Genomic DNA, 27185 nt, shown 5'->3' with positions numbered 1-27185 from the left:
CTCATATTCCTTGTCACCAGTGACAATTTCCCCAGGTGTCCAAGAACTCCTGTGCTACTAAGTAATGACCATTACTTTCAACTTGTTTCTTACATGTTGGCCTAATATTTATGCAAACCATGCCCTTGGATACAGTAACCTCATTCTCCTTTAAATATTTAACAGAGCTAGATCATTCCAACTTTGGGAATAAGTGTCATGCCCCAAGGTATTCCTACCTCTTGAGTAGCTGAGATCATGGGTATAGGTCACCATACCAGCTTATTTTATGCAATAGGGTCTCAATGTTTTACAGGGGCTGGACTATGATCCACCTGTCTCTGCCTACTGGGATTACCATGCCCGGCCAACATTTTGTATGTACTGAGAGCTTATAAGCATGAAGGTGACACTTGGTATTAATCATTTAATGTGGAAAAAATAAGATTCTTCATTTTTAAACATTCTTACTTGTACCATAGCTGAGATTAATTCTAAACTCCACAATTTGTATTAGATAGCAACTGTTTTATTTTTCAAGGGAACAACAGAACCATAAATATTAGTAATGATTTTTATTTGCAGTTTGACTTGCTGGGATCATATATAGCTCACAGTGAGGACAGCTCTCTTGTGATGAGCTTATTCCTTTTTGCATAATCTCCAGTTCAAGCTGAAAATACTAACTGCCAAAAAATCAGACCAATGTTCTGAGTTGTTCATCACGCGGCAAGCTGTTGGCAGACAGGAGTGGAACATGGGAGAATGAACATGTAGAAAGTTTGACTTAAAGCAAGTTCAGAGGACAGCTCCACACAGTACATGTACAAGGAAGCATGGGTCAGGTTTATTTGAAATAGTCATAAATAATCCCAAACATTAAAACATATCAGCTCAGTAGAAAGTCTGGAGTTGTGATAATGTTCCCAGTTCATTTTTATTATCCTGAATATCACCTCCTTCATTCCTCTAAACGGCAAACAATAACATGGAAAAAAGTTTGTCTTTCCAACAGGATTTGAGGGATATCTCATTTTACTTAAGGCAATGCTTGTGTAGAGAAACAGAACGCTTCTTGTATGTACTTTTCACTCTTTTTAAGAATTGCCATTTTGTTTGGGGCATCTTTTGTTTTCATTGCTTGTTTTGCGTTTGAGCTGGAGTTTTGCTGTCTTGCCCGGGCCGGCCTCGGGCATCCGTGCCCCAGATCCTCCGGACTCCAGCCAGCTCGTCAGGAGCCAGGACGACATGTGCTGGTGCCTGGCTTGGGGGTCCTGTGTTAGAATTCCAAACCATTCACCAGTGTTCCCTGCTTCTCTCCTCTTCCAACAGGATTTGGTGCTAAATAAGACTTTGGCACATAACCTAGTCTAGTAATCCTATGTTACATTATGTACATTTATTCCATACATATCCCACATAGAGTTCTCTGTTTATATAAGTAATAAATTCCAGTTAGGTCATTTACAGCTTATGTTCAATCAATCTTGGAAACTTCTAGTCCCACAACTTCTCTTATATTGTCAACATGTTCTTGTATTTGGAAGTAACTGTAGAGTGCCCTTAGAATCACACACTTAAGCTGTTTAAATAAACATATAAGTTGTTCTATCAAGAAGTGGACTTAATTTGTGTTATCTCTTTTTGTTGGTGCCAATCCTGGGGTTTGAATTCAGGGCCTCGAGCCCTTAGTGTTCTCTCTCAAGGCTGGCACTCTACTTGAGCCACACCTCCACTTTTCATTTGTCTTTATCTTAAGAAGGAAAACAATCATTTATTTAGATTCATTAAAAAAATAAAATAAGGACAGGTTGAAAAAGCCTAGGAAAATGTGGACCTTAAAAGTGTCTACCATTTCCATGTGTGACAAAACACAATCATGTAATAAAAAAATCAGGGTTAAATTCCAAAGTAAATTTTCAAACCCTACCCACCAACCCCCCCAAGAGAAATAATTTTTTAACCCCCCCCACCCTCACCTGTATGCAATTTGAAATGCAAGGTTCCCTACATCCGGTTACCTTCATATACCGATCTCTAGTGAGCCACAACCCTCTCTATTCTGTATCCTAGCACAAGTAATGGTTATGCAAAGAATGAGACCATGTGTTGAGTAGGAGTGCACAGCTGAAAATCTGATATTATTAAATATACACAATATTTGGATCTAACTGACATTTAAAAAAAATTCTATAATGCCCATTACAAATAACTCATATGGACAGATTCAATAATAAAAATAACTAGTTTTAAACTTTCAAAGAACCACCTGTTTAATAACATATAAATATCTTGATAAGAATGAACCAAAGTGACCTGGGAGTCTAGAAGTTCTTCAGTACATTATAACAACATGGTTACAGGTTTTTCCAGGTATTTTCTAAACTCAGCAAGCCACTGGGCTCCAACTGCTCCATCCACAACTCGATGATCACAGCTGAGTGTAACAGACATCATGCTAGCCACATCAAATCTAGAAAAGGAAAACAAAACATGACATTTTCTGGAAAGAATGGATTTTAGCTAACTGCCACCCATATGCTGACTCCTGCCCTTAACCCTCCCCGCCCTCCAGGTAATACTACTTTCCTTCCACTTTTAATGTTACCTGTATCTTCAGCTCAAAGAACTGAATAGACCAGGTAGCTGGTGAGATGTGTGGCAAGCTATACCAGGTCCAATCCAGCCCTCTGCCTCTTTATCAAGAAAATTTTTCATTTAAATAACATTTACATTTACCATTTTTGCCTGCTTGTGTATTTTAATGGAGAGAGATGTAGAATGAAGACCATATGGTCCAGAAAACAAATATTTACTACCTCTTTTTAAAAACTGTTGATTTCTCATCTGACTAAATCTAAACTCAGATCCCACCTCAAACAACTTCATTTCATAAAATAAAAGTTGTTGCCCTGAGGAATTTTATTCTACATTGACATTTGCATGTTTGGGAAGTTCTCTGCTAGAATTCTGTTCAATGTTTCCTATCCCTTTAGTTGCCTGCTCATCTCCTTCCTCAGTATTTATTCATCTTAAAGCAGGTCTTTTGATTGAGTCCTGAAGTTCTACAAGCTCCTTTCTTGTTTCTTGGATTTGTTCTGGATAACTGCCTCCTTCTCGCTCTATTATATCTAATCTGTCTTCAATCCCTGAGACCATCTTCTAATGTCACTCATTCTGCTCTCAAGACTTTCTACTGTTTTTTATTTCTCGGCCTTCGAATTGGTCATTTGTGATGGCTTCTACCTATTGAATTTTTCTTTTAGGTCCTGTATGGACTTCTTTACGTCCTTGATTTGTTCATCCGTCTTCTCTCATATCCATTAGCTGGATGATTATTTTTTCATTGGATACTCTTTCCTTCTATTTGTGAACTCCATTCTTCTAATAATCTTTAGTCTTATCATGCTCACAAATTGCCTTATGTAGGCTTTCTATCTTCTCATTAATAATATTTATCAGCAGTGTTTAAAGCACTTTAAGAACTATCTTCTAAGTTCTTGATGTCTGCTCTATTGCCTGGTTATTCTGTGGGAATTAAGCTTCCTTGACTTGCCAATTTTCTTTTGTTTCTATGGTTTGCTCTGTACATTTGGAAACCCTTTTGGTTTTAATTTGCATTGGCTCATATTGACTCTTACAATTGAATTACTCATTATTTAATCTCCTTTTCTTCACCCACAATACCCTTCTCCACCAAAACCAAAGGTGTATTTAGACAGGGGAATACCTACAAGTGATAGGCTTTTTAGAGTAGGCATTATTAGTGTTTAGGAAGGTTGATGCATAGACTCTCAGTGGTGCAGACTACAAGGTCTCTCTCCCTCCTTTGTTTCCTCCTGTGTTGCCATTACCTGCCCTCTTTTTCATCCTTCTTCAGCTAAATCATCTATAACATTAGACTTCTCTCACCTACGGTTCTCTGAAAAACTACCTCTCCTCCAAACCTCACCTGCCATTTTTTTTCAACTGATAGACAATAGATACCATCACTGCATCTCAACAAGACCAAACTCTAACCTAGATTTAATGCTCTCAGCAAAATCTGACCCCAGATAATGTTTATAAAAAAATCCCAACAGAATATCAAACCACATTTACATTTGACTCTACCTGAAACTCCAATAAAGCAGATGCTCGAAACCAAGCATAATGTAATGAAAGTGAGCTTATGACTCCTCCTCAACTTGGGCACTTACCCTTTTTCATTGTCTGCTGGAACTAGTTTATCCTCTGAAGCACCAATTGCCAAAATGCACGCTTGAGGTGGGTTAATAATGGCAGAGAAATTTTTAATTCCAAACATTCCTAAATTGGAGATGGTAAAAGTTCCACCCTAAAGGGAAAAGATTGAATATTTATCATATTTACTTGGCAATGGTGGCTCACAACTGTAATCCTACCTACTCAGGAGTCTGAGATCAGAGGGTCAAGGTTCAAAGCCAGCCCAAGCAGAAAAGTCCATAAGACACCATCTCCAAACAAAATAACTGGCAAAACCTGGACTAGAGGCATGGCAAGCAAGCTGAGCAACAGTAAAGTCTCTGAATTCAGCTAGGGTACTGGCAAAAAAAAAAGAATTATACTAACTGCTTGACACAATATAAAGCATTAGAACAGCTTTAGAAAAAAATGCCTTAAGATAATCTTTTACTTTGTTTTAAGAAAGGCCTTAATAGAATGCCTATTACTGAAAGGAAATTAAAACACTCATTACAATCTGGGTAGTTGGAAAGTATCTGTTTTCAGCTTTTGATGTGTGACTTCGTTATCTTTCTCCTCAGGACCCTGTGTCAGTGAGAATACAAGGCAGAAACAAGTAATAAAAGCATCAGACAGGGGCTGGAAATGTGGCCTACTGGTAGAGCGCTTGCCTAGCATGCATGAAGTTCTAGGTTCCATTACTCAGTACCAGAAATGGCATTGTGGCTCAAGTGGTAGAGCAATAGCCTTGAGCAAAAAGAAGCCAGGGATAGTGCCCAGGCCTGAGTTCAAGTCCCAGGACTGACAAAAAAAAAAAATGAGACAATGAGCTTGGGAATAACATCATTCCCTGCCCAACCTCAGCACTTGGGAGGCTGAGGCAAGAGATTTACCAGCAATAGGCCAGCTCAAGCTACACAGCTGAAGAGTGTCCCACAAACCAACAAAAAAAGCCCTCCAAAACCATAATCCTTCAAGGTTGGTAGACTAACATCTTACCTGGAACTCGTGTGGCTGCAGTTTACCCTCTCTTGCTTTGGTTGCTAAAGAAACAACATCAGTAGCGATGGTTTCCAGTCCTTTCACGTGTGCATTAAACACAATGGGTGTGATGAGGCCTACAGGAGTACTGACTGCAACACTGACATCAACAACATGATTTCTGTTAAAAAGAAAGAAAAAGAAATCAAACCAGTGAGGTTTTTTTGAGGGGTTACTGCACTCATGGAGCCTCCCTGTCTTCATCCGAAGTATGTGAAATATTGAACAAATAAAGTGGTTTTAAGAATTAAATGTAAACATGTGACACACTGCACCATGACAGTCAGATGCCAGCATAATATTAACAAATACTGTTGGCAACATTGCTCTCTGAAAGCCCATTTATTAACCTTGCTTTGTGAGAGTTGCTATTAGCTTAATTAGACTATTTTTTCATTTCTCTCCACTTAACTCAGAGAATTTGTAGTCTTTACAAACTCAACTTAGTATTCTCTCACAGGTATTTCTGTGTTATTTTCAAACTGTTTCACCTATGACTGTCATTTCTCCTTTTAACTCCTAATTAGTTAGATGGGATGAGAAGCGTGCAGATTGATGTGTAACTTCTCCAGTTTTACTTACTGTCTTATAACTGTGTCCATCCATGAAGAATTTGCTTCAGGAACTTTTAAACATGCCAAAGCTGAAGCTTTTATGATGAAGTCATTGACAGAAATTTTGGTTTTCCCTTCTAAGATCTGTGAAGGTAAGAAATGATCATGGTTTTCTTAATTTCTCTCCCCCCAAAATGAAGAAGTCTATGTAACCTTGAGAAAGAGACTATGGAATTGAAAATATACCAATGATGTAGGGTAAAAAGAGTAAAATGAAACCTAAAGTTGCTTCTTTCATCTTGTTTAATGTAGCTGTTAATAGTTACAAACTAAGAACAAGACAAAGCCATCCACTCTTGCTACTTTATTCAGTATAGTATTGTATTAGAGATGCTAACCAGAGCAATTAGAGGGAAAAAAGGGAGGGGTGCTGAGAACCAGTGGCTCATACCTATAATCTTAGCTACTCAGGAGGCTGAGATATGAAGATCACAGTTCAAAGCAGTGCCTGGGCAGGAAGAGACTCTTCTGTTCAATTAAACACCAAGAAAGCTGAAAGTGGAGCTGTGGCTCAAGTGGTAGAGTGCTATCGCTGAGCAAAAGAAGCTCAGGGGGCTGGGAAATATGGCCTAGTGGTACAGTGCTTGCCTTGTATACATGAAGCCCAGGGTTCGATTCCCCAGCACTACATATATAGAAAATGGCCAAAAATGGCGCTGTGGCTCAAGTGGCAGAGTGCTAGCCTTGAGCAAAAAAAAAAAAAAAGGAAGCTCAGGAATAGCAACCAGACCCTGAGGACAAGCCCTAGGACTGGCACAAAAAAAGAAAAAAGGAAAAGGATGGGAAGGAGGGAGGAGGGAGAGAGGGAAAGAAAAAAAGGAAAGAAGGAAGGAATCAACAGATGAATGCAATAGAATTCAGTTACATGATGCAGCTGTGAAGGTCGACTCCAGGCTAGTCATATAATGCCAAAGCTCTAGGTATGAAGCACTGAACAAAATGATAAAGTCCCGCTTTCATGTAACTGTGGGTGGGTGGGGAGGGAGGGAAGAGAGGAAATAATAAATGAATGAGGCATAATACTTTTGATCATGTTAAGCATAAACAAATAGGAAAGGAAGGGGAGAGAGAGGGAGTTGCAACTTTAGAATAAGGGAGACAAGAGACAGAGCTATAAAGTCAAACTCTTAGGAGAGGAAGGAGAAAGCTGTGTGGATACAAGAGGCACCACAGGGAAAGAAGCCAAGTGCAAGGGACCCTGAAGGCCAAAGTGTGGAGGAATAGCAAGGCAACCATGGCACCTACAGTGGAAAAACAAGTGGGAATACAATAGGAGAGGAGATCAGAGTGGTCAAACACATTCTTCCATGTAGGCTACTCCAAGGATGTTCAGCTTGTAGCTCTCACTTCCATGAAAAAGTCTTTCATATGTCCCTTTTTGTTTTTAGTATTGCTGAGGATCAAATGTAAGGTCTGTTCTGGAGACAGGGACTCACTATCTAGCCCATGCTAGTCTTGAACTCACAATCTTCTGGCCTTAGCCTCAGAGTGCTAGAACTACAGGCCTGCATGTACCACCATGCCCAGATTCCTACTTCATTTGACTATAAACACTTATTATATCACCTCATGTTTTAATTAAAATAAAGCAAAACTAGTCTCTGCTATTAATGTGTACCTGTATATATCTATCAGTTTAGCCTTTTCTGGAATACTATCATGTTATTTTACTTTAAAAAAAAAACACCACGGGCTGGGGATATAGCCTAGTGGCAAGAGTGCCTGCCTCGGATACATGAGGCCCTAGGTTCGATTCCCCAGCACCACATATACAGAAAACGGCCAGAAGCGGCGCTGTGGCTCAAGTGGCAGAGTGCTAGCCTTGAGCGGGAAGAAGCCAGGGACGGTGCTCGGGCCCTGAGTCCAAGGCCCAGGACTGGCCAAAAAAAAAAAAAAAAACAAAAAAAAACACCACATTAATAGATTCTTATTTAGTGTCTATATCATCAAGTTCTAACTTCCCTTATAAATCAAGGTTTTCCTTAAATTGGCTTACGGTGTATATCAGATAATCTATCCCCCACAGATGCCATATTATTTCCTTTTTTTTTTTTTTCCTTTTTTTCTGGTTGTAGGGCTTGAACTCTGGGCCTGGGTGCTGTCCCTAAGCTCTTCAGCTCAAGGCTAATGCTCTACCACTTGAGCCACCACACCACTTCTGGTTTTCTGGTGGTTAATTGGAGATACGAGTCTCACAGACTTTCCTGCCTGAGCTGGCTTTGAACCTCGATCCTCAGATCTCAGCCTCTTGAATAGCTAGGATTACAGGTGTGAGCTTCATTTCCATTTTTAAAGCACTGATTCTCCATACAAGCAATACACTTTCTCCAACCTCTGCCAATCCAAACACTCTTGCTCAAAAAGTTTGTCCTATACTATTGTGAATTACCCAGCTACTTTCAGATCACTCCCCATAGTCTCCACCTTCAGACTCTACAGTATAATTCAGCAATTAGGCAACATTACTGTGAAAAGACTGATCCACAAATGGATATTTATTTTCACTTTCATAACAATTGCCTCCCCTCCCTTACACTTACATATCATCTCTCCAATTAGATTATAAATGAAGGCAGACTATACTTTATGTCCCTGTATCTTAAGCTACTAAACTAGGTACATAATATTTGACTATAAATTTGTTTCTTACCTATCAAAGAGGACCCGAGTACAGCATCGTAGTGACTTTGCTAAACTAAATCTACCTATAGCTCAGTCAACTTTAAATGATAAGCTTTAAACAAGGGTTACAAGATGAAAATGCTCCAGAATGTTCTCTCAAAGTTAAAATTAAAATGAGTTATTTTCCATTATCAACTAGCATACTGTAGCAAAATCTGTAGTCCAAAAAAAAATGCTTAGTGGTAGAAGACAATTTCTATAATTTAGAAAATTAGAATTTCCTAATGTTTTACCTTATTAAGTTCTTTCCGTACCAACAAAACTTCTCCCATATTTACATCAATAGAAAGGTAATAATGAGGTATAGTTTGCTTCGACTGCATTAACCTCTGTGCAATAACCTGCAACAAAAGAGATCCAAAAGTCAGTAAACTTGATCTGAGAGGAGACTTTACATAATTCAGTCTGCTCCTGGCAAGGCTTACCCAAAGCATTATCAGACTCACTGTACAACTTCAGACCTTCTAGTAGATTTAACCACCACACACTTCTTTCTTCCCATTATTTGTCTATCCAGTACTTAACTGACCAAACTAAACTTCCTTAAACATTTAATCTAATATTCCCAACTGAAAAGGCCACTGCTAGAGTATGAAGATAAAGAGAGGAAAGATGCCCAACAGCTCTTGCTCCAGATAATGGTAATGTTCTTACTCGACGAATGTTGCTGATTGGGATATCTGTGTAGACCCCCGTAGGGACTGGTGCCACTCCTGGACATGGGGGAGCCATAGCAGCTGCTGCGGCCTACGGGGGAGAAAAAGACTGAGTAACGGTATCCCAATCTTAGCATAAACACCCGCTACACATATAACACGTCAGAGAGAAAAATCTGAGTTCTGCAGAATGGCTAACTCTATCCCCAGGAATATTATAATGCTTATATTTAAAATTTTAAAATAACTTTTTATTGCTTAGAATGCTGAAGTCACATTTTAAGCATCACCATTTTTTTGTGTCAGAGTATATTTAATGACTAGCTTATGTCAAAATAATTTTGTTCTTGCAAAATTAATTTAAAGAAAATTTAAAACCAAAAAAGAAAAGAAAACAACAAACAAAAAAAAAGGGGGGGGGGGAGTAATGGCCAGGTATGGTGGTTTACTGCTATAATGCCAGCACCTAAGAGGATAAAGCATGTTCAAGGCCAGCCCAGGCTACCTAACAAAACTTTGTCTCAAAAGCAGCAGTTAAAGAGAGAAAAAGAAAGCCATCGAAGTTCTCAAATTGAAAAGATTAATAAAGAAAAATAAACAAATTCATGATCCTGACAATGTAATAAAGGAAAAACAAAGATAAATATTTCATCTTAAAGCAAACATCTGAATTTTCTATACTTTTTGGCTGATTATCTTAGCAATTTAACCAGTCAACCAGAAGTTGAATATATGGGTTTTATCCCTCTGTGGGCTAATTAACATAAACTCTAAAAAACAACTTGCAAAATGCTTTTCAAAAAAGGGACTACTACTACTACTACTACTACTACTACTACTCAGGAGGCTGAGATCTGAGGATCACACTTTGAAGTCAGCTGAGGCAGGAAAGTCCCTGAGACTCTTTATCTCCATTTAACCACCAGAAAGCTGGAAGTGGAGGCATGGCTCAAGTGGTAGAGGGCCATCCTTGAGCAAAAGAGTTAAAAGAGTGCAAAGCCCTGAGTTCAAGCCCAAGTACCACCATAGATTAAATTAAATAAATTAAATTAAAACTGGGCAAGGACTGAGAAAAGGGTATTTTAGAAAACACCAAATATCACTACTCAAAATATAATTTGGAATACATGTCACTATAATACTATGTATATAAATGATAGTATGCAAAAATATAAACATCATTAGGCCACTAAAATTAGAAGAAAACATAGTTCTGGTTAAATTATTTCACTCATAAATAATTTATGAAATAGTTAATAGACAGGACAAAGTGCTTTGCAGGGAAATTTTTTATTTATTTATTTATTTATTTCTGGCCAGTCCTGGGGCTTGGACTCGGCCTGAGCACTGTCCCTGGCTTCTTTTTGCTCAAGGCTAGCACTCTGCCACTTGAGCCACAGCGCCACTTCTGGCCATTTTCTGTATATGTGGTGCTGGGGAATTGAACCCAGGGCCTCATGTATAGGAGGCAAGCACTCTTGCCACTAGGCCATATCCCCAGCCCTGCAGGGAAAATTTTTGAAAGGTAAGGTTCAAATATAACTCACAGGAACAGCTTTAGAAGGCACAAAAGAGTCGATGTCCTTCTTGATGATTCTGCCCTCTGGTCCCGTCCCTGAAAGAAATACCAAGTATCACACTAGCACTGCACACCACTAAAATGCACTTTTGTAAGGGCTCACTACCAAAACACCAGACCATGTTATCAGAGGTAGTTAAATATTCTCTAAATCTAGAATTATAGCAACCATATCTGTGACTGCTCTCACTGTGGTATGATTACAATATACTTGGTCTTAGCTCTAGGTTCCTGACATGGACCTCCTAAAACCTTTGGCATTTCCTGTGTCACAAGCATCTTCTGGTATTCAAAGCAAGATCCTGAACACCATACAGAGTTGATATTCATGAGGTGACTCAGGTTGGGGGGTTCCTGGATCCCTACCAGAAAGGGAAATGGCCAGCTTAAATACCAGCACCTGAGTGGAGGGTGTTTCAATCCCCTTTCCCATCTCCATCTTCCCATCTTCCTCCTCCACTGCTCTAATTCCTGCTCCACTATCACAGAAGTTTAGAAATGGTCACTGACTATAACAATTGTGTCTGTGATACTTATAAGACAAAAAAAAGCCTAGGGCACTAGCGGTTCATGTCTGTAATCCTAGCTACAGGAGGCTGAGATCTTAAGATCATGGTTTGAGGCCAGTCAAAAAAGACAAGATCTCTAGATTCATCTCCAATTACCCAGCAAAGAAGCCAGAAGTAGAAGTGTAGCTCAAGTACTATTAGCACTGTTCTTAAACAGATGTCAAAAGTTGAAGCTTCTACTAGTAGTAGGGGCACCAAAAAAAAAACAAGGAAAAGGAAGTCTTGCCCCGGGAAAGGCAGAGAGCTTCTGTGGTGAACACACATGTGCTGGAGAAGAAACAGAAGCTATGTTCCCTTCCCATTCTGCCTTGCTCATATGCCATCTCTTCTATTCAGCTGTTTTTGAGTTGTATATAAAATACCTTCCTGTAAATTACTAAACCTAAGGAGACGTTAGACATGAGTTAGACACACAGACGGTCTCCAGGCTTTACAACTAGAATCTGAAGAAAGGGTCGCCTATGGGACTGAGTTCATAAATTTATAGAGTCTGCTGCTAAATCTAGGTAAATGTCAGCATTGGACTAAATTGCCTGACATCCAGTTGGTGGCCAAGAACTGAGTGGTCTGAAAAGAAGACAAAAAAACTCAAAAAAGTTTGTGTCAGAATGAGGTAGGATAGATGAAGAGAAAGGGAATTTAAAAGTCAGCAAAGTAGGGGCTGGGGATATGGCCTAGTGGCAAGAGTGCTTGCCTCCTATACATGAAGCCCAGGGCTCAATTCCCCAGCACCACATATACAGAAAACGGCCAGAAGTGGCGCTGTGGCTCAAGTGACAGAGTGCTAGCCTTGAGCAAAAAGAAGCCAGGGACAGTGCTCAGGCCATGAGTCCAAGGTCCAGCCAGGACTGGCAAAAAAAAAAAAAAAGCCAGCAAACTATTCATAAATGGATAGGCAAAAGGAATGAAAAGCTTATCTTGGCAGAAGTTACTTGGGTTTTGGGTGGGCCTCACTCATCTTACCTACCCAAAACCACTGCTTTAGGATTAGGGGCTGCCAGACAGACCGTACTAGGTATAGCTGAGAAAGACAAGAGGCTAGCAAAGAACCGCCCTTTGAGTCTTTAACTCCATGTCCTGCCTGGAAATAGGAAATATTTCTCTCCTTTTCTATTTCTCCTGACTTTCTCACTAAAACTTTCACCTGATGAGATGCTCCTTTGTGTTGGATATTCTAGAATGCATTTCAAGAGTGGATCTCAAGGATGTATGATTTGGGGGGAGCTAAGGTAAGTCCTCATCCATCCACCCATGACAAGGAAGTACCACACAAGCACTGCCATTAAGCTTGCTTAACCTACACCAATATCTAACCCCTCACTACAAAATCTCCCGATTCCATTGGTGTTATAATCATTCTAGGGTAAAACTCTAAAAACTGTTTGCCTTCTTGCCAAGCACAGAGTAGTTAGCTTAAAGGACATGGGTTAACTGTCATGTTCAGAACCAGAAATCTAAAACAGACAAAACTGCCCAGAAATTCAATTGTTTCCTGTAGTTTCCTTCCCAGTCTCTAAGAAGACTAATTTACAATCTCTTCAACCTTATTCCTTCCCAGACTCACTCTCCAGCTGACTACCTTCCCCTCAGGCTTTATTAATCAAACCATAGCCACCAGGAAGAATCCTAGTCTTCTACCACCAAAGTAATAAACTCATCCATTAAAATAGATTTTAAAATAACCTAAATTCCTATAAAGGCCAGTACCACTCATTCTCATATTCTTTTTTTTTTGCCAGTCCTGGGCCTTGAACTCAGGGCCTGAGCACTGTCCCTGGCTTCTGTTTTGCTCAAGGCTAGCACTCTGTCACTTGAGCCACAGTGCCACTTCTAGCCGTTTTCTGTATATGTGGTGCTGGGGAATTGAACCCAGGGCCTCATGTATATGAGGCAAGCATTCTTGCCACTAGGCCATATCTCCAGCCCTCATTCTCATATTCTTAAGAACTTTGTTCCTGGCCAGAAACCATCCTATCCATAATCTCTACATGAAAATTCACCGATTCCTTTCCATTAAACTAGTGATTCTCTAACTGTGGCATGAGACATTTTGGTGGTCAACAACCTCCTACAATGTAAATGACATACCCCATAATAAACCCTTAACACACCTTATAACCACAACCAAGAATTAAATGGCCATAACTGAGAAATTATACTAGACCCAACTATCACTTATTTTCAGAAGCCTCGACTCCACATCTCCCTAAAACTACACCTACATGTCTATGCCTTCTTTCATAGCAAGCCTTGAGTAAGCTACTCACTGTGCTATCACTAGGTCTTCACCCACTTTTCCACCTATGGTAAGGGACAAGATTAGGAGACACATAGCAGGGTGCCAGTGGCTCACACCTGTAATCCTAGCTACTCAGGAGGCTGAGCTATGGACCATGGATATTGAAACCAGCCTGGGCAGGAAAGCCAGGGAGACTCCTATCTCCAATAAACTACTTAGAAAAAACTAGATGTGGCACTGTGGCTCAAGTAGTAGAGTGCTAGTCTTTAGCAAAAGAAGCTCAGGGACAGGGCCCAGGGCTTGAGTTCAAACCCCATGACTCACTCTCTTTCCCTCCCTCTTCCCCAATCCCCCCCCCCCCACACACACACAGAGTTAGGAGACACACAGCTGCAGAAATGGCCATCATTTGCTTTCACCCACTCCACCTTCTGAAATTACTGCTGTCAAGTCCCAAAGCCACACCTAAGTCCTGTTGGTTCTACATAAATAATGAATCTCAGTCTGGCATTTCTTTCCATTTCCACTTTCAGTCACCTTCATCAGCTCTGACCACAGAATCTTCACAGGTGTCATGGCTTTTATTTAACCCACTTCCTCAGAGTAACCAGAACTATCCTTCAAAAATATGAATCATTTTATTTTCATCTCCTTAAGTCTTTCGATAGTTTTCTATATTTGGAATAAAATGAAACTCTTCATCATGATCTGTAAGGTCCTTGATGTTTGAATCTCTATTTCTTTTCACCCATTATGCTCCTCAATAATGCCACTCTTTTCCAGGTCAGACCGTGTACTGCCGGGCTCTGCCCCAAGGGCTCCTTCCCCAGATCTTTGCCTGGTTGGCTCACAGCTGACAGACTCATCTTTCAGATCAGATCACACATCACCTTATCAGGAAGGTCTTCCTCAACCACCTGCCTAAAAGTTGTCATGACTGCACACTTATCTATCCTGCTCTATTTCTTTCCTAGCTATTAAATCATCTTATTTAAAAAAAAAAAACTACCATGGGAACGTATATTCTTTCTCTGTACAGGCACTATTCCACTTGTTGACTGCTCACAACCTATTAAGTTTTATTTTTATACACAAATGAAGACACTGAGATACAAAAGGTCACAGAGTATAAGGCAGAGCTGACATTTAAACCCAAGCCTTCTAGCTTCAGAGCCCACTCTGAAGTACTAAGCTATCCTCCCTTTGGCTCACTTAATTCTTCATTGGCCGCATTAAGCAATTCAAACTGAAGTCTTACTCACTGATCAACAAGTACTTCATACAGAGTACTCAGTAAAGATTTGCTTTCATAATAAATGAATCAACTACAATCACCTACCTATTTGTCTTTTTAGTTAAATAGTGTTGTCTAAATTCTTCAGATTTAATTATTAAATCAGTTCCCTCTCTCCCTCTCCCTCTCTCTCTCTCTCTCTCTCTCTCTCTCTCAAATTTATTCCAACTTATACTGCTGTCCCTAATTCTAATCACAAGGATGAAGTAACATACTGGGGGGGGGGGGGGATATTTTCCTATACACAAGAATCCTCAGAGGTCCAAAAAAATGCACAAGCTATTTTTGTGTACTGGGATCAGCTTAACTTTTAACCAGAAAACAGTGGCTTGTAGGTAGAGGATAGCAAGCACTGAGTGTCCACAGCTGGACAACTGCAGAAATGACCACAATGACCCCAGCAGTTACGGTTAACAGTGCATCAAGACAGACAGCAGCAAGGGAAAGAAAATCAGATTGAAACAAATCTAGCTTCAAACTACAATCCCTTAAGATTCTCTTCCTATCCAAAAAGTAATGATAATCCTTACTTCAAGAAGTGGAGTGCAGATTAAATGAGCAGCCATCAAACCAGGTTCCCAAAACAGTAAAATCCCCCCTTCCAAGCATTTTAATTACTTACATGAGACATTAGCTTAAGTTTACTTAAAGAATAATTAAGTGCCAGGCAATAATAGCAATATAAATGACAAGTAATATATATTATACACTTATTATATGCTAAGATACTATCCTAAGAGCTTCTACTTTACAGATCATTTAATTCTCATCATTCTAAATGATGCACACTATTATCTTAGTTTTGCAAATAGAAACACAGTTAAGTTAAAGAATTCAGGCAGAAAGCTAGGCACAGGTGGTTTACACCTGTAATCCAAGCTACTCGGGAGGCTATGATCTGAAGATCGAGGTTCAAAGCCAGCCCAAGCAAGAAAATCCTTGCGACGCTTGTCTCCAATTCACCACCAAAAAGCTGCAAGTGGAGCTATGGCTCAGTGGTAAGAGTGCTAGCCTTAAGCAAAAAAGCTCAGGGACAGCACCCAGGCCCGGAGTTCCAGCCCTAGGACCAATACACACACCACAGGACAAAAGATTAATTCAGATGAAGACATACATAAGCTAAGCCGTAACTCACCCAGACATTTTACATAGAAAACAATAAACCCAAAATTCCACACCACATATTCTTACCACAGATCTAAATTTTTTTTCTGTGGGGAGAAAAGAGATGAATAAGGCATCTTACCTTGTCTTCAGAGAGCTTTAGTTTGGCTTAGTTTCATTTTAGTTTTCTTGAAAGAGAGTCTTGTTAGAGCCCAGGCTAGTCTCAAACGTAAAATCTTCCTGCCTCAGCCTTCCAAGTGCTGGTATTGTCGGTATGCACTACAATGCCTGGCTTGAGTTTTATTACTTTAAGTCACTTCAAATCACCCCAACTTCATGTTTTTCTTGTTTATAGTCAACCTAGCCCTACCAGAAAGGTCTTTAGACAAACAAGCCTTACAAATACAACTTTGCTCAACAAGCACCAATAATTAGGTAGCTCCCATGAATAGAGGCAAGTGAAGGAAAGGCATTTCCATCCTACATACAGATCGTCTGGAGTCAAGAGTGAATGGAATACAGCAGTGGTTTCTGTAGTCTATGGGGGCAACAAGGGAAATGAGTCCCGCCCTCCTGCTCCCGATCATCCTGTTAACACTAGAATCCACGGTTTGGCTAGACAGTAACTTTATGTCTCCATTCCCTAGAGACTCACCTTTTACTTGTGAAAGGTCAATCCCTTTTTCTGCTGCCAACTTCTTTGCAAGAGGGCTAACAAATATCCTTCCCTTTGGTCCAGAAGGAGCAGCTAGCCCAGCAGGAGAGGCTGAGGGTGTAGAGGCTAACGGCTGAGGAGCTGGAGGAACACTGGCGACCTTTTGAAAAAGTCATAAATTACTCTCACTGCAAAAGCTGTTTACATTGTATGAAGTTAAAAACTGTTTTAACACAATGCATATTTTTCCTGCTTAAATACATTATGTCTACATGATACCTAGAGATCCAGCAAGAGTAATAATTTTTGTCAAAGATATAACAAAATCAAACAATCTTACTCCATGGTAACACATCTTTACAGCCTGCCTATACTTTAATCTCTCCTCAATTCCTTATTTTCATGAAGTTCATCACCAACGTGAGGTTGTCTTTCTTTAATCTAATTTCAAAATAAATTATGCTACAAGATTCCACATGGAAAGTACCCTAAGGAACAAACTAACACTGCTCCAGCCAGTTCCCGCATGCACTCAGGGCAATGAGTCCTTGAGAAGCATGCCCAATTTTACCCTCTATAGAAGCTTCATTGGAAGTGTTATCTATGCTTGGAGTTAATACAAGCTCTCCCGACAGGCATACAGCGTGCTGAACAAAGTACAGTAATAAACTGAACTCTGTAGGAAACAAGTCATGGCAAGGCCCCAACATTTCCCAAGTATATGCTGGGCCTAGTATCATATATAAATAATGACAATCATGTAGTGATGTCAACAGAAGACGAGGAATGACACCTTACCTTCCATAAGCACATTTACACCCAAAGCAGAAAGCGAACATGTCACCTCAGCTTTGTTCTCAGCAGCGCTCAAGACAGCAGGAGAAAAAAGCTACAAGGATCAAACTATGAACCATTAGGTGGATTGTTCAGTACAAGACACCCTACAGACTTCCAACAAGGCTAACAAGGTAGCGCCTTCCTTACTTGTAGGATCTTGGAACTGAAAGAACCTAGGACGTCATCTAGTCAAATCTCTTTAATTTACACATAGATAGGACAAATTCTCTTGATTCTAGAGGCATACCTACCGGGGGTGAGACAGGTGGTGGTGCTTGTGGTTTTAAGTCAGTTACTCCAGTTGGTCTATAGTCGGCAAATGCTGCTATATCTGCCTCTTTTTCTACAATGATACAAAGTGGGGTTCCTAGAGGAACATCTCTTGTGCCTTCAGGAACCAGGATTTTTGCCAGATAACCTTCTTCCTGTACTTCAAAACCTTGAATAGAAAGAAATACATTAAGGGATTTCAAAGACATCATTATCCCTACAATATCGCCTTTCTAGAAGCTATCTAGCCTGTGTTATATTGTAACTACAAAATGAGAGTAATGACAGCACAGTCAGACCTTGGCGTCCACAGCTTCCATGTTCCTCAGCAGTGGCAGGAATCAGAGGTAGAACTGAACAGTTTCTCTTTCAAAACATAAGTCACAGAATATGCAAGATGTTGCTGGAGATGTCAGTAGAGAAGATATGTATACAATTAACTTTGTGTGTCTGAGTGTTACAAAGCTTGATACATGATGCAAACTACTCCTCCTGACATATATTCACATACATACACATGTGCATATGTGTATAAATTATGTATATATGCTATAATATATACATATACCCATAATTATATACATATGTATATTGCAAATACACATATAATATGTATTTTTATACATTGTATATGTACTTTATGTATATATTATATATTCTGTATGTCTATATGTTTATATATATACTGGAGTGGGTAGGAGTGAAGCTCAGTGGTAGAGATCTTGCCAGGAACTGGATTCAATCTCTAGCACACATAAATACAACCACAAATAAACACACACACCACCAACAACAAACAAACAAAAAAACATGTGCTGATTTACATAATGAATTTGAGTACCTAGAGATTTTGGTGGAGGAATGTCCTGAGACCTCACAAGTATCAAGGGATGACTACACCTACCTCAGAGGGATGGTGTGAATTCAAGTGAATTAGTACTGTTTGAGTACTTAGACAGTATATGGTACAAAGTAAATAAACACAGTTGGCCCTCCAACTCAGGGGACTGAAGGTACTTTGGGAAAAAAGTGCATCGCACACTAAACACCTATAGACTTCTTTTTCTGAAAGCAATCTCTTGCAGGTACTGAGAGATCACTTCTGTTAAGTAAAACTGTGAGCAATGACCAATGGTGGTCACTTCTGAAAGTTACTGAAAACGTTTCTAAGGGCAATCTGCATGCAGAGTCACAGAACTCAAGATGGTATCAACTGTAGTGCTAAACATCAGAGTCCCATAGTCAAATCAAGGAAGCTTCCAAGGTAAAGGAACTGCTCTGGTGGAGAGGGGAAAGAGAACAGGGCACTGCGAGATCCTACTCTTCATCCCTCTTTGCCCCAGGGTACTATCCAACAAAGATGGGCTTGAAGAACACACCCTGAAAAGCACCACTGAAGAGAATGCTTGTGTTCTCCTCTCTAAGTCCCTATGAAATGAACAGGCTTCCCCTTGAATGGTGATTATGGAGCAGAGGTAAGAAACTTCTAATACTAGGCATATCTATCTATGTATTACATAAATATATGGTGGGGGGTTGGGGTGTTTCAGAACATAAAAAGCATTTAACAGAAAGTACATGGGAATGTGATATATCTAAAAAGATTGATATATATATATATATATATATACACACATATATATGTATATATATATCAAAGAACAACAACCTAAATCCTGGTTTCAGTTTTCCCACAGAAATCATCTTAAATCCTTTGGTATTTTCCTATCTTGTAGGTAATTTTCTCCTTTTTCCACTCTTCATCCTTTGCCCAGTTTCCACAATGACAATTCTGACACAGCTTTTTAGTAACATAAAAATAGGCTAAGAAGAAAATTCTGGCCTAAGAACAACCTCTGAACTGACAAGTCCTTGATTCAGTGAGTGCAATATGGAACTGAGAAGTCTGATGGCACAGGTCACTGTTGTAAAACATCTTGTCTCAGGAAGTAAATCCTAAGAATGGTAAAATTTTCATATTACTCACTCAGTATAGGCCAGGATAGCAAGGCTCTTCCTCAGTGGAAAACCCAGTGCAACATCATTAGGAGCTGAAAAGAAATCTCACCTATAGTGGCCTTGTCCGTCTCTATCTCTGCCAGTAAGTCTCCTTCACTTAGCTTCTCACCCACTTTTTTCTCCCATCTTTGAACTGTGCCCATGGTCATGGTGGGAGAGAGGGCTGGAAGAAGCACCTGTAGAGACAAATGCATGTGGCCACTTAACACTAGGAAGCATTCTACGCAAAAGCTCTCCATCAAGTGTAGTTTCACGGACAATCCACATGCCCATCACAGCTTTAGTGGCTTCCCACCAGTTAACCACCCTTCAGATCTCAAGCTTATAGCTGATGTGGACCCACTCTCCAAGTTTAAAGCAGCAGAGAGATGGGAAAGATTTCTTCCAGGCAAAATTAATTCCTGAATAGATATCGAAGCACAGACCATCTTTCAGCTTTTCATGAAACACAGATTAAAAGGCTGGGTGCCAGTAGCTCATGCCTATAATCCTACCTATATAGGAAGCTGAGATCTGAGGGTCAAGATATGAAGCCAACCCGGGCAAGAAAGTCTCCAAGAATCTTGTTTCCAATTAACGACTAAAAAGCCAGAAGTGGGGGCTGGGGATATAGCCTAGTGGCAAGAGTGCCTGCCTCGGATACATGGGGCCCTAGGTTCGATTCCCCAGCACCACATATACAGAAAACGGCCAGAAGCGGCGCTGTGGCTCAAGTGGCAGAGTGCTAGCCTTGAGCAAAAGGAAGCCAGGGACAGTGCTCAGGCCCTGAGTCCAAGGCCCAGGACTGGCCAAAAAAAAAAAAAAAAGCCAGAAGTGAAGCTGTGGCTCAAATGGTAGAGGACTAGCCTTGAGCCTAACATCTAAGTGACGGGATTTGGATCCTAAGTTCAAGCCTCAGGACTGGAAGAAAAACAAAAAATACAGATTAAGATGGAAGTTTGTGCTGGGAATATGGCCTAGTGGTAGAGTGCTTGCCTCGTATACATGAAGCCCTGGGTTCGATTCCTCGGCACCATACATATAGAAAATGGCCAGAAGTGGTGCTGTAGCTCAAGTGGCCAAGTGGCAGAGTACTAACCTTGAGCAAAAATAAGCCAAGGACAGTGCTCAGGCCCTGAGTTCAAGGCCCAAGACTGGCCAAAAAAGAAAAAGATGGAAGTTTGTTTCACAAAATGATTTTGGTCCAGACAACTCTTGAAATTCTGTTATGCTCTGCAGTTAGCATCTATTATCTTTTCATGCATAAGAGGCTACATTTGTTCCAAACTTCTCAGAATAGACACACATACATACACACACACAAAGAAAAACCAAATTAAGACGTATTCTTGGGCTGGGGATATAGCCTAGTGGCAAGAGTGCCTGCCTCGGATACATGGGGCCCTAGGTTCGATTCCCCAGCACCACATATACAGAAAACGGCCAGAAGCGGCGCTGTGGCTCAAGTGGCAGAGTGCTAGCAGCCTTGAGCGGGAAGAAGCCAGGGACAGTGCTCAGGCCCTGAGTCCAAGGCCCAGGACTGGCCAAAAAAAAAAAAAAAAAAAAAGACGTATTCTTGTTGATCAGTACACTAACTCACACAATCCTAGCTACTCAAGGGGCTAAGATCAGGAGAATGACAGTTCAAGGCCATTCTGGGCAAAAAGTTTGCAAAACCCCATCTCAACCAATAAAAAGCTGGGTATGCTGACACACACTGTCACCTCAGCTATAGCAGGAAGTATAAAATAGGATGCTACTCAGGTTACAAGTGAGACCCTATCCTAAAATAATCAGTTCAAAAAGAGGGCTGTAAGTGTAACTCTTTGGTACAGTGCCTGCCTAGCAAGTGCATGGCTCTGGGTTAAAACTCCAGGATTGTCAGAAAAAGTAGCTTTCAGACTGGAAATAATAGTTGTAGAGCACTTTTTCTTTTTTTTTTTTTTTTTGCCAGTCCTGGGGCTTGGACTCAGGGCCTGAGCACTGTCCCTGGCTTCCTTTTGCTCAAGGCTAGCACTCTGCCACTTGAGCCACAGCGCCACTTCTGGCCATTTTCTATATATATGTGGTGCTGGGGAATCGAACCCAGGGCTTCATGTATATGAGGCAAGCACTCTTGCCACTAGGCCATATTCCCAGCCCCAGTTGTAGAGCACTTGATTAGCATGCATGAGGCCCTAGGTTCAATACCTAGCACTGGAGGGGAAAAAAAAAATCTCTGGTGACTGGTTAGTATTCCGCAGATAGCATTCTTTGGTGATTATAGTTAGCACTGTCTTCTTGAAAATTGCTAGAGACAATTTTAAATATGTACATGTTAATTTAAATAAGCTATTCAACTAAGTATACATATTTTAAAATAGTTCAATAAAAAACTGACAGAATTCCATTATCTACTCTTAGAAAAGACTACCATATATCAAGAAAGACATCAGCTAGGCATCATGGCACAAACCAGTAACCCCAGCTATTCAGAATGTGGAAGCAAAAGGATCAAGAATTCAATGCCAGTGTAAGCAAGAAATAGTGAGATTCTGTGGAGACAGGAACAGCTCAAGTGATAAATGCTTGCTTAGCATGAGGCTCTTAAGATTAAACCCTAGGCTGGGAATATGGCCTAGTGGCAAGAGTGCTTGCCTCCTATACATGAAGTCCTGGGTTTGATTCCTCAGCACCATATATATACAAAAAGGCGCTGTGGCTCAAGTGGCAGAGTGCTAGCGTTGAGCAAAAAGGAGCCAGGGACAGGGCTCAGGCCCTGGGTTCAAGCCCCAGGACTGGCAAAAAAAAAAAAAGATTAAACCCTAGTACTGCCAAAAGTAAAGAAAAACACCAATTGGGAACTTTCCTTTAAAGAACAGCACCCAGTGTTGAACCTATTTGTACAGGAGTAAAACATAAGTAGAAATTATCCTCGAAATCTGTAACAATATTCTTGAGTGAAAAATTTTAAAGCATCATCCTGTGTGTACTACACTGAGACTGAGAAAAGATTAAGGGATTAATCCAAATTCACACATCTGAAATGTAATCGGTAATAAAAATGGTCAGTTTCCATGGCTAAATCTCTGTATACTCTCAAGTGACAAGAGCTAACCACATTCAAAGCCAGTTTCCAGGCTGTGGGAGCGCTTATGAAAAACAAGTTAATAATCATCAAGGGCAAGCATTCAGACGCTGAGCCTTACCTGCATATGAGTTGGATATGAACTGCCAGGAGCCTGAGCAGAAGGTGCAGGGGCCGAGGCAGCCGCTGGAGATGGAGTTGGGGCTGCCTGTGGCGTAGGTGCTGCTGAGGAATCCAATGTATAGTTTTTAAAGGCCTCAATGTCCTCCGGCCTAAGGAGGAGAAGGAAAGCAGAAATATAAGGAGGTTATAAAGCAGATGCGGTTCTCACACAGGTCTTCGGAAGTATTTAAGTCCTGATTTTTCACTTCAGAATTAAAAGAATAAGCACCGAGCATCCGCACACAACAGGGGCTCTACTCACTTTCCAACTGTGACACAGATGATGGCTCCAACAGGCACATCCCTGGTACCTTCAGCAACAAGTATCTTTGCCATATAGCACTCTTCCAGGCTCTCAAACCCAACAGTGGCTTTATCTGTTTCAACCTTTTAACACAAAGCAGTGGCTTAGGTTTGTCATGCCGATGTGACATTTCTTAGCGTGCATCCAGAAAGACGCACTTCCAACAGTCATGTGAAGGTAAAGCCACTATCACACATTTCAAAGAAGAAATTATATATTAAAAAAAAACTTGGTTTAAAAAAATCAGTTTGGTAAGCTGTTGAAAACAGATCTAACCAATCATCTCTAATATCAAGCTATGAGGCCAAGCACTAGTGGGCAGCTCACACCTATAATCCTACATACTTCACGTGGCTGAGGTCTGAGATTCAGTTTGGAGTCAGCACCAGCAGGAAAGTCTATGAGGCTCTTCTCTTCAGTTAAACACCAAAATGCCAAAAGTGAAGCTGTGAATCAAGTGATAGAGCACCAGCCTTGGGCAAGAAACCTAAGGCGCTGCATCTACCTAGGCCCTGAGTTCAAGCCCCAGAGAGACCAAGATACCATGCTTCGAGAGAAATCTGTTTCATAAGCAAAAAATAAACTACTCACCAGAAAGATAAAGCACAAACTGTGTAGTAAAGCTAGTCTTTTAGGTCTACCTACAGATTTTACAACTTACCTCTGCAATGAGGTCTCCCTCATTGATTTTCTCCCCTTCTTTTTTTTCCCAACGGGCTATGGTGCCTGCCTGCATAGTCGGGGAAAGGGAAGGCAACGGAACCTAGAGGAAAAGAAGAAGAAAACAAAAAGCACTAAGTTTTAAAAGAAGCTACTTGGGAATCTGGCCTAGTGGTAAAGTGCTCGGCTTGTATACATGAAGTCCTGGGTTCAATTCCTCAGCACCACATATATAGAAAAAGCCGGAAGTGGCGCTGTGGCTCAAGTGGTAGAGTGCTGGCCTTCAGCAAAAAGAAGCCAGGGACAGTGCTCAGAGCCTGAGTTAAAGCCTCAGGACTGGCCAAAAAATAAAATAAAAGGAGCTACTCAACTCTCGGTCTGGTTTAAGGTTTCATTCAAGCCAATATCATGCCATTTAGTAATGAAAACTCCTTTGTATACTATTCCTTCACGCTGATTTTTTTTAAAAAGACGTTTCCTGAGTCTCACTGGACACAAAAGGAGTTCCTGGCACCTGGAGTTGGCCATTTCCAGTAACCTGTAGCTCTGACAGGGCACAAACCTCGCCAGCCATTTCGCCTAGAGCCCCAGGCTGTGGAGCTGTTCTTTCATTGGGGGCAGAACCACTACGAGGGGCAAGCCTGGGCCCGGGGGCAGAGCTAGGTTTGGGAAGCAGGGCGATGACAGGTCGCTGAGGCCCAAGTACCCCTAGGCCCAGAAGCCGGCCGGCCCTGAAGGGTGCCGGGGTCCCGGGGTCCCGGGGTCCCGGGCTCTCACCTTCTGATGCGGGGGCAGACTGTAGCAGCGGCGGCCTGGAGATCCCAAAAGCTGCAGCAGCAGCAGGCGATGGCGAGGAGCGGGCCCGGAGCTGGGGCCCCAGCGACACAGGGCCCGGACCCCGCCATTCCCGGTGGTCGTGCTGCGGCAACGGACCAGAGCGGGGCCAGCTCGCCGGCTCGCGCTCGGAGCCGCGGGTCCCTCTCTCAAGGCCGTCCAGCGAGCCCCAAGTCCCACCTTCGGGGCTGCACTCTGGGCTCGTCGCGCACAGAGGCGCCACATAGTGCCGCAGGCCCCCCACCCCTGCACGCCCCAAAACCTAGCCCGTGTCTCCGCAGTGACCTCTCCAAGAGCAGCGCGGCGCTGCCGTCAACCACTCCGCGCCGTCGCGCGCTGTCGTAAAGCCGGCGGCGAGGGTTTACGACACCCCACCCGTACCCCACGCGCACGCGCGCGCGCCTCGGCCGGAAAGCGCGCGCATCGGCGGCGGCGGCGGCGGCTCTTCCTCGACGGAACCTCGCGGGGTGAGGCGATGCGGAGGAAGCCGGAGAAGCGTGGAAAGGAGAGGGGTAGATGTAGAGAGTCCTAGGAGCTGCACCCTAAAGGTTAGGGCGGGGCCTACGAGGTGAAAGGCCCGGCGGAAGGTGGGGGTCCGACAAGGCCCGGGTCAGGGTGGAGCCGGGCTGAGGGAGGCCGGGCGCTGTGATTAGGAGAAGCTCCGAAATGCGCCCGAGCTTCGGACGGGCCGAGTAGCCCGAAGCTTTAGGCCAAGGCGAGGAAAGGCCTGGGTGGTTCGCCCTTGGCCCTTGTGTCTTTGTGTGTGGCGCTCCTGGGGCCCGAACTCAAGGCCTGGGCGCCGCCCTTGAGCTTTCTCAAGCCCACGGTGATCGACCCACACTGTGTGACCGAGCCACACAGCCCCACCACCGGGGCTTCCTGGTGGTTAGTGGGAGAGGAGTGTCACCGACGTTCCTGCTAGGGCTGGCTTCCAACTTTGATCCTCGGATCTCACTCAGCCTCCTGAGTTAGGTGAAGGATTATAGACAGCCTCCCCCACCGCCACCCCCCGGCTGCATCCGAAGATCTTGCCTGGCCCTGCCCCCCCCTCCCCCCGCCCTGCTAAGATTTCCTTTTAGTTTTGCAGCACCACTGGGAACGAGAGTAACCGGTTTTCCAGCCAAGGGTGAAGGGCAGCCAACTGAAAGGAGACCACAGACAGACCCCAAGGTAGACACTTGGTTGTGTAGCCTCCTTCCACGAAGACAATAGGTTTGCAAATAATGTGTTACCCCCTAGTTACCATAGATACCTTTACTTAGCCAAAGACTTTAAGATCTAGTTCATGAGAAATGTTGTGTTTGCAAGTTAGAATATTATTGTGCAGTTCATACTCGCTCCTAGGTTTATTTTTGTTTTGTATATTTACATATAATTTCAAAAGAAGTACAAAATTAATCTTTAGTCCCTTATTTTGTGTTTACATTAGAAATACCAACAGTAAAACATCTGTGCCAATAAAGCTACCCTTATCACCTGTCTCTTAGTGAGTAAACACGCTACCAAGGGAGACCACTTGAGGAAATTTACCTTCCCTAAGCATAAAATTGCTTACTGTACATTAATCTCAGTCAATAAACACAAATAACAATGATTAATGGGATTTAGTTTGCAAACTTCATTTTATTCATAGTTTGTGTGTTTACAAATTTAGTCTGTACAGGCAGTTAAAACTGGTTATCACTTTGATAATCAGAAGCCTCTGGCATAGCACTGGTGTCATGAAAACATAGTAAAACAGGGAGAATACACAGTAACATTCTCTGAAAGCAAAGGTTGCAAACATCCATGTTCCTAAGAAAATAGAACTTTAGATATCTTTTAAGCACATTAAACCTCTTACATGAATGTAGACAAGGAGTGCAATCATAATGCTTCTTTCATGGAAAAAAAAATTATGACCTAAATGTTCTAAAATAGAGTCCTCTGAGATCAGATGTAGAACATATAGTTTCCCCCTAATTTACAACCATCCTGGTCAAAAAGAGCTAAAAGGTTGGTCAAGTAAGGATTGCCAACACACCAAGTGTGTTTAACCAAAATAAGTTTTTAATTTTTTAGAACCAGGGTCTCACTGTGTAGCTCATTTGTCTTGAACTTGAGATTCTCCTGTCTCTGCATCCTAAATGCTAGGATTCCTGACATACACCACTCATGCCCAAGTCACCCAAATCATCATGTTCCAGTTTCGACTGGTTTAGGGAATTGAGCGAGCAGATAAGCCTTCAGTTTTTAAATGATTTAAGGAGCCGGGTGCTGATGGCTGAGATCAGAGGATCACTGTTCAAAGCAAGCCTGGGCAGGAAAGTCCATAAGATTCTTATCTCCAATTCACCCCCCAAAAAAACTGGAATTGGGGCTGTGTCTCAAAGTGGAAGAACACTAGCCTTGAGTAAAAAAGCTCAGGGACAGTCTCCAGACCCTGAGTTCAAGGCCCA

General features: G+C 41.8%; 1 protein-coding gene across 1 annotated transcript; it reads right to left on the bottom strand.

Annotated features, from left to right (window-relative positions):
* Positions 1 to 628: 628 nt before the first annotated feature.
* Dlat (dihydrolipoamide S-acetyltransferase) lies at positions 629 to 25061 on the bottom strand. The gene is made up of 14 exons (XM_048343845.1): positions 24691 to 25061; positions 23915 to 24016; positions 23212 to 23336; positions 22909 to 23059; positions 19791 to 19917; positions 17704 to 17891; positions 16616 to 16775; positions 10723 to 10790; positions 9174 to 9266; positions 8753 to 8860; positions 5806 to 5921; positions 5182 to 5344; positions 4179 to 4315; positions 629 to 2452 (listed from the first exon to the last, which is right to left on the bottom strand). Exons 1-14 carry the CDS (start codon positions 24970 to 24972, stop codon positions 2323 to 2325), a joined length of 1950 nt encoding a protein of 649 aa, XP_048199802.1. The 5' UTR covers positions 24973 to 25061; the 3' UTR covers positions 629 to 2322.
* Between the last annotated feature and the right edge of the window lie 2124 nt (positions 25062 to 27185).

This window comes from Perognathus longimembris, chromosome 3 (assembly GCF_023159225.1).
Source record: "Perognathus longimembris pacificus isolate PPM17 chromosome 3, ASM2315922v1, whole genome shotgun sequence".
Classification (NCBI taxonomy): domain Eukaryota; kingdom Metazoa; phylum Chordata; class Mammalia; order Rodentia; family Heteromyidae; genus Perognathus; species Perognathus longimembris.
Note: the sequence above shows the minus strand (reverse complement) of the source record. Positions and strands in the feature narration are given on the sequence as shown.

What these genes read in the sequence shown, in the direction of transcription:
- Dlat (XM_048343845.1), bottom strand. Translation starts at nt 24,972, where the DNA reads ATGTGGCGCCTCTGTGCGCGACGAGCCCAGAGTGCAGCCCCGAAGGTG. An exon ending in GTCTGCCCCCGCATCAGAAG is followed by an intron (nt 24,017 to 24,690) that starts GTGAGAGCCCGG and finishes CTTTTCCTCTAG; the next exon opens with GTTCCGTTGCCTTCCCTTTC. An exon ending in TGCAGCCACACGAGTTCCAG is followed by an intron (nt 4,316 to 5,181) that starts GTAAGATGTTAG and finishes TTTTCCCTTTAG; the next exon opens with GGTGGAACTTTTACCATCTC.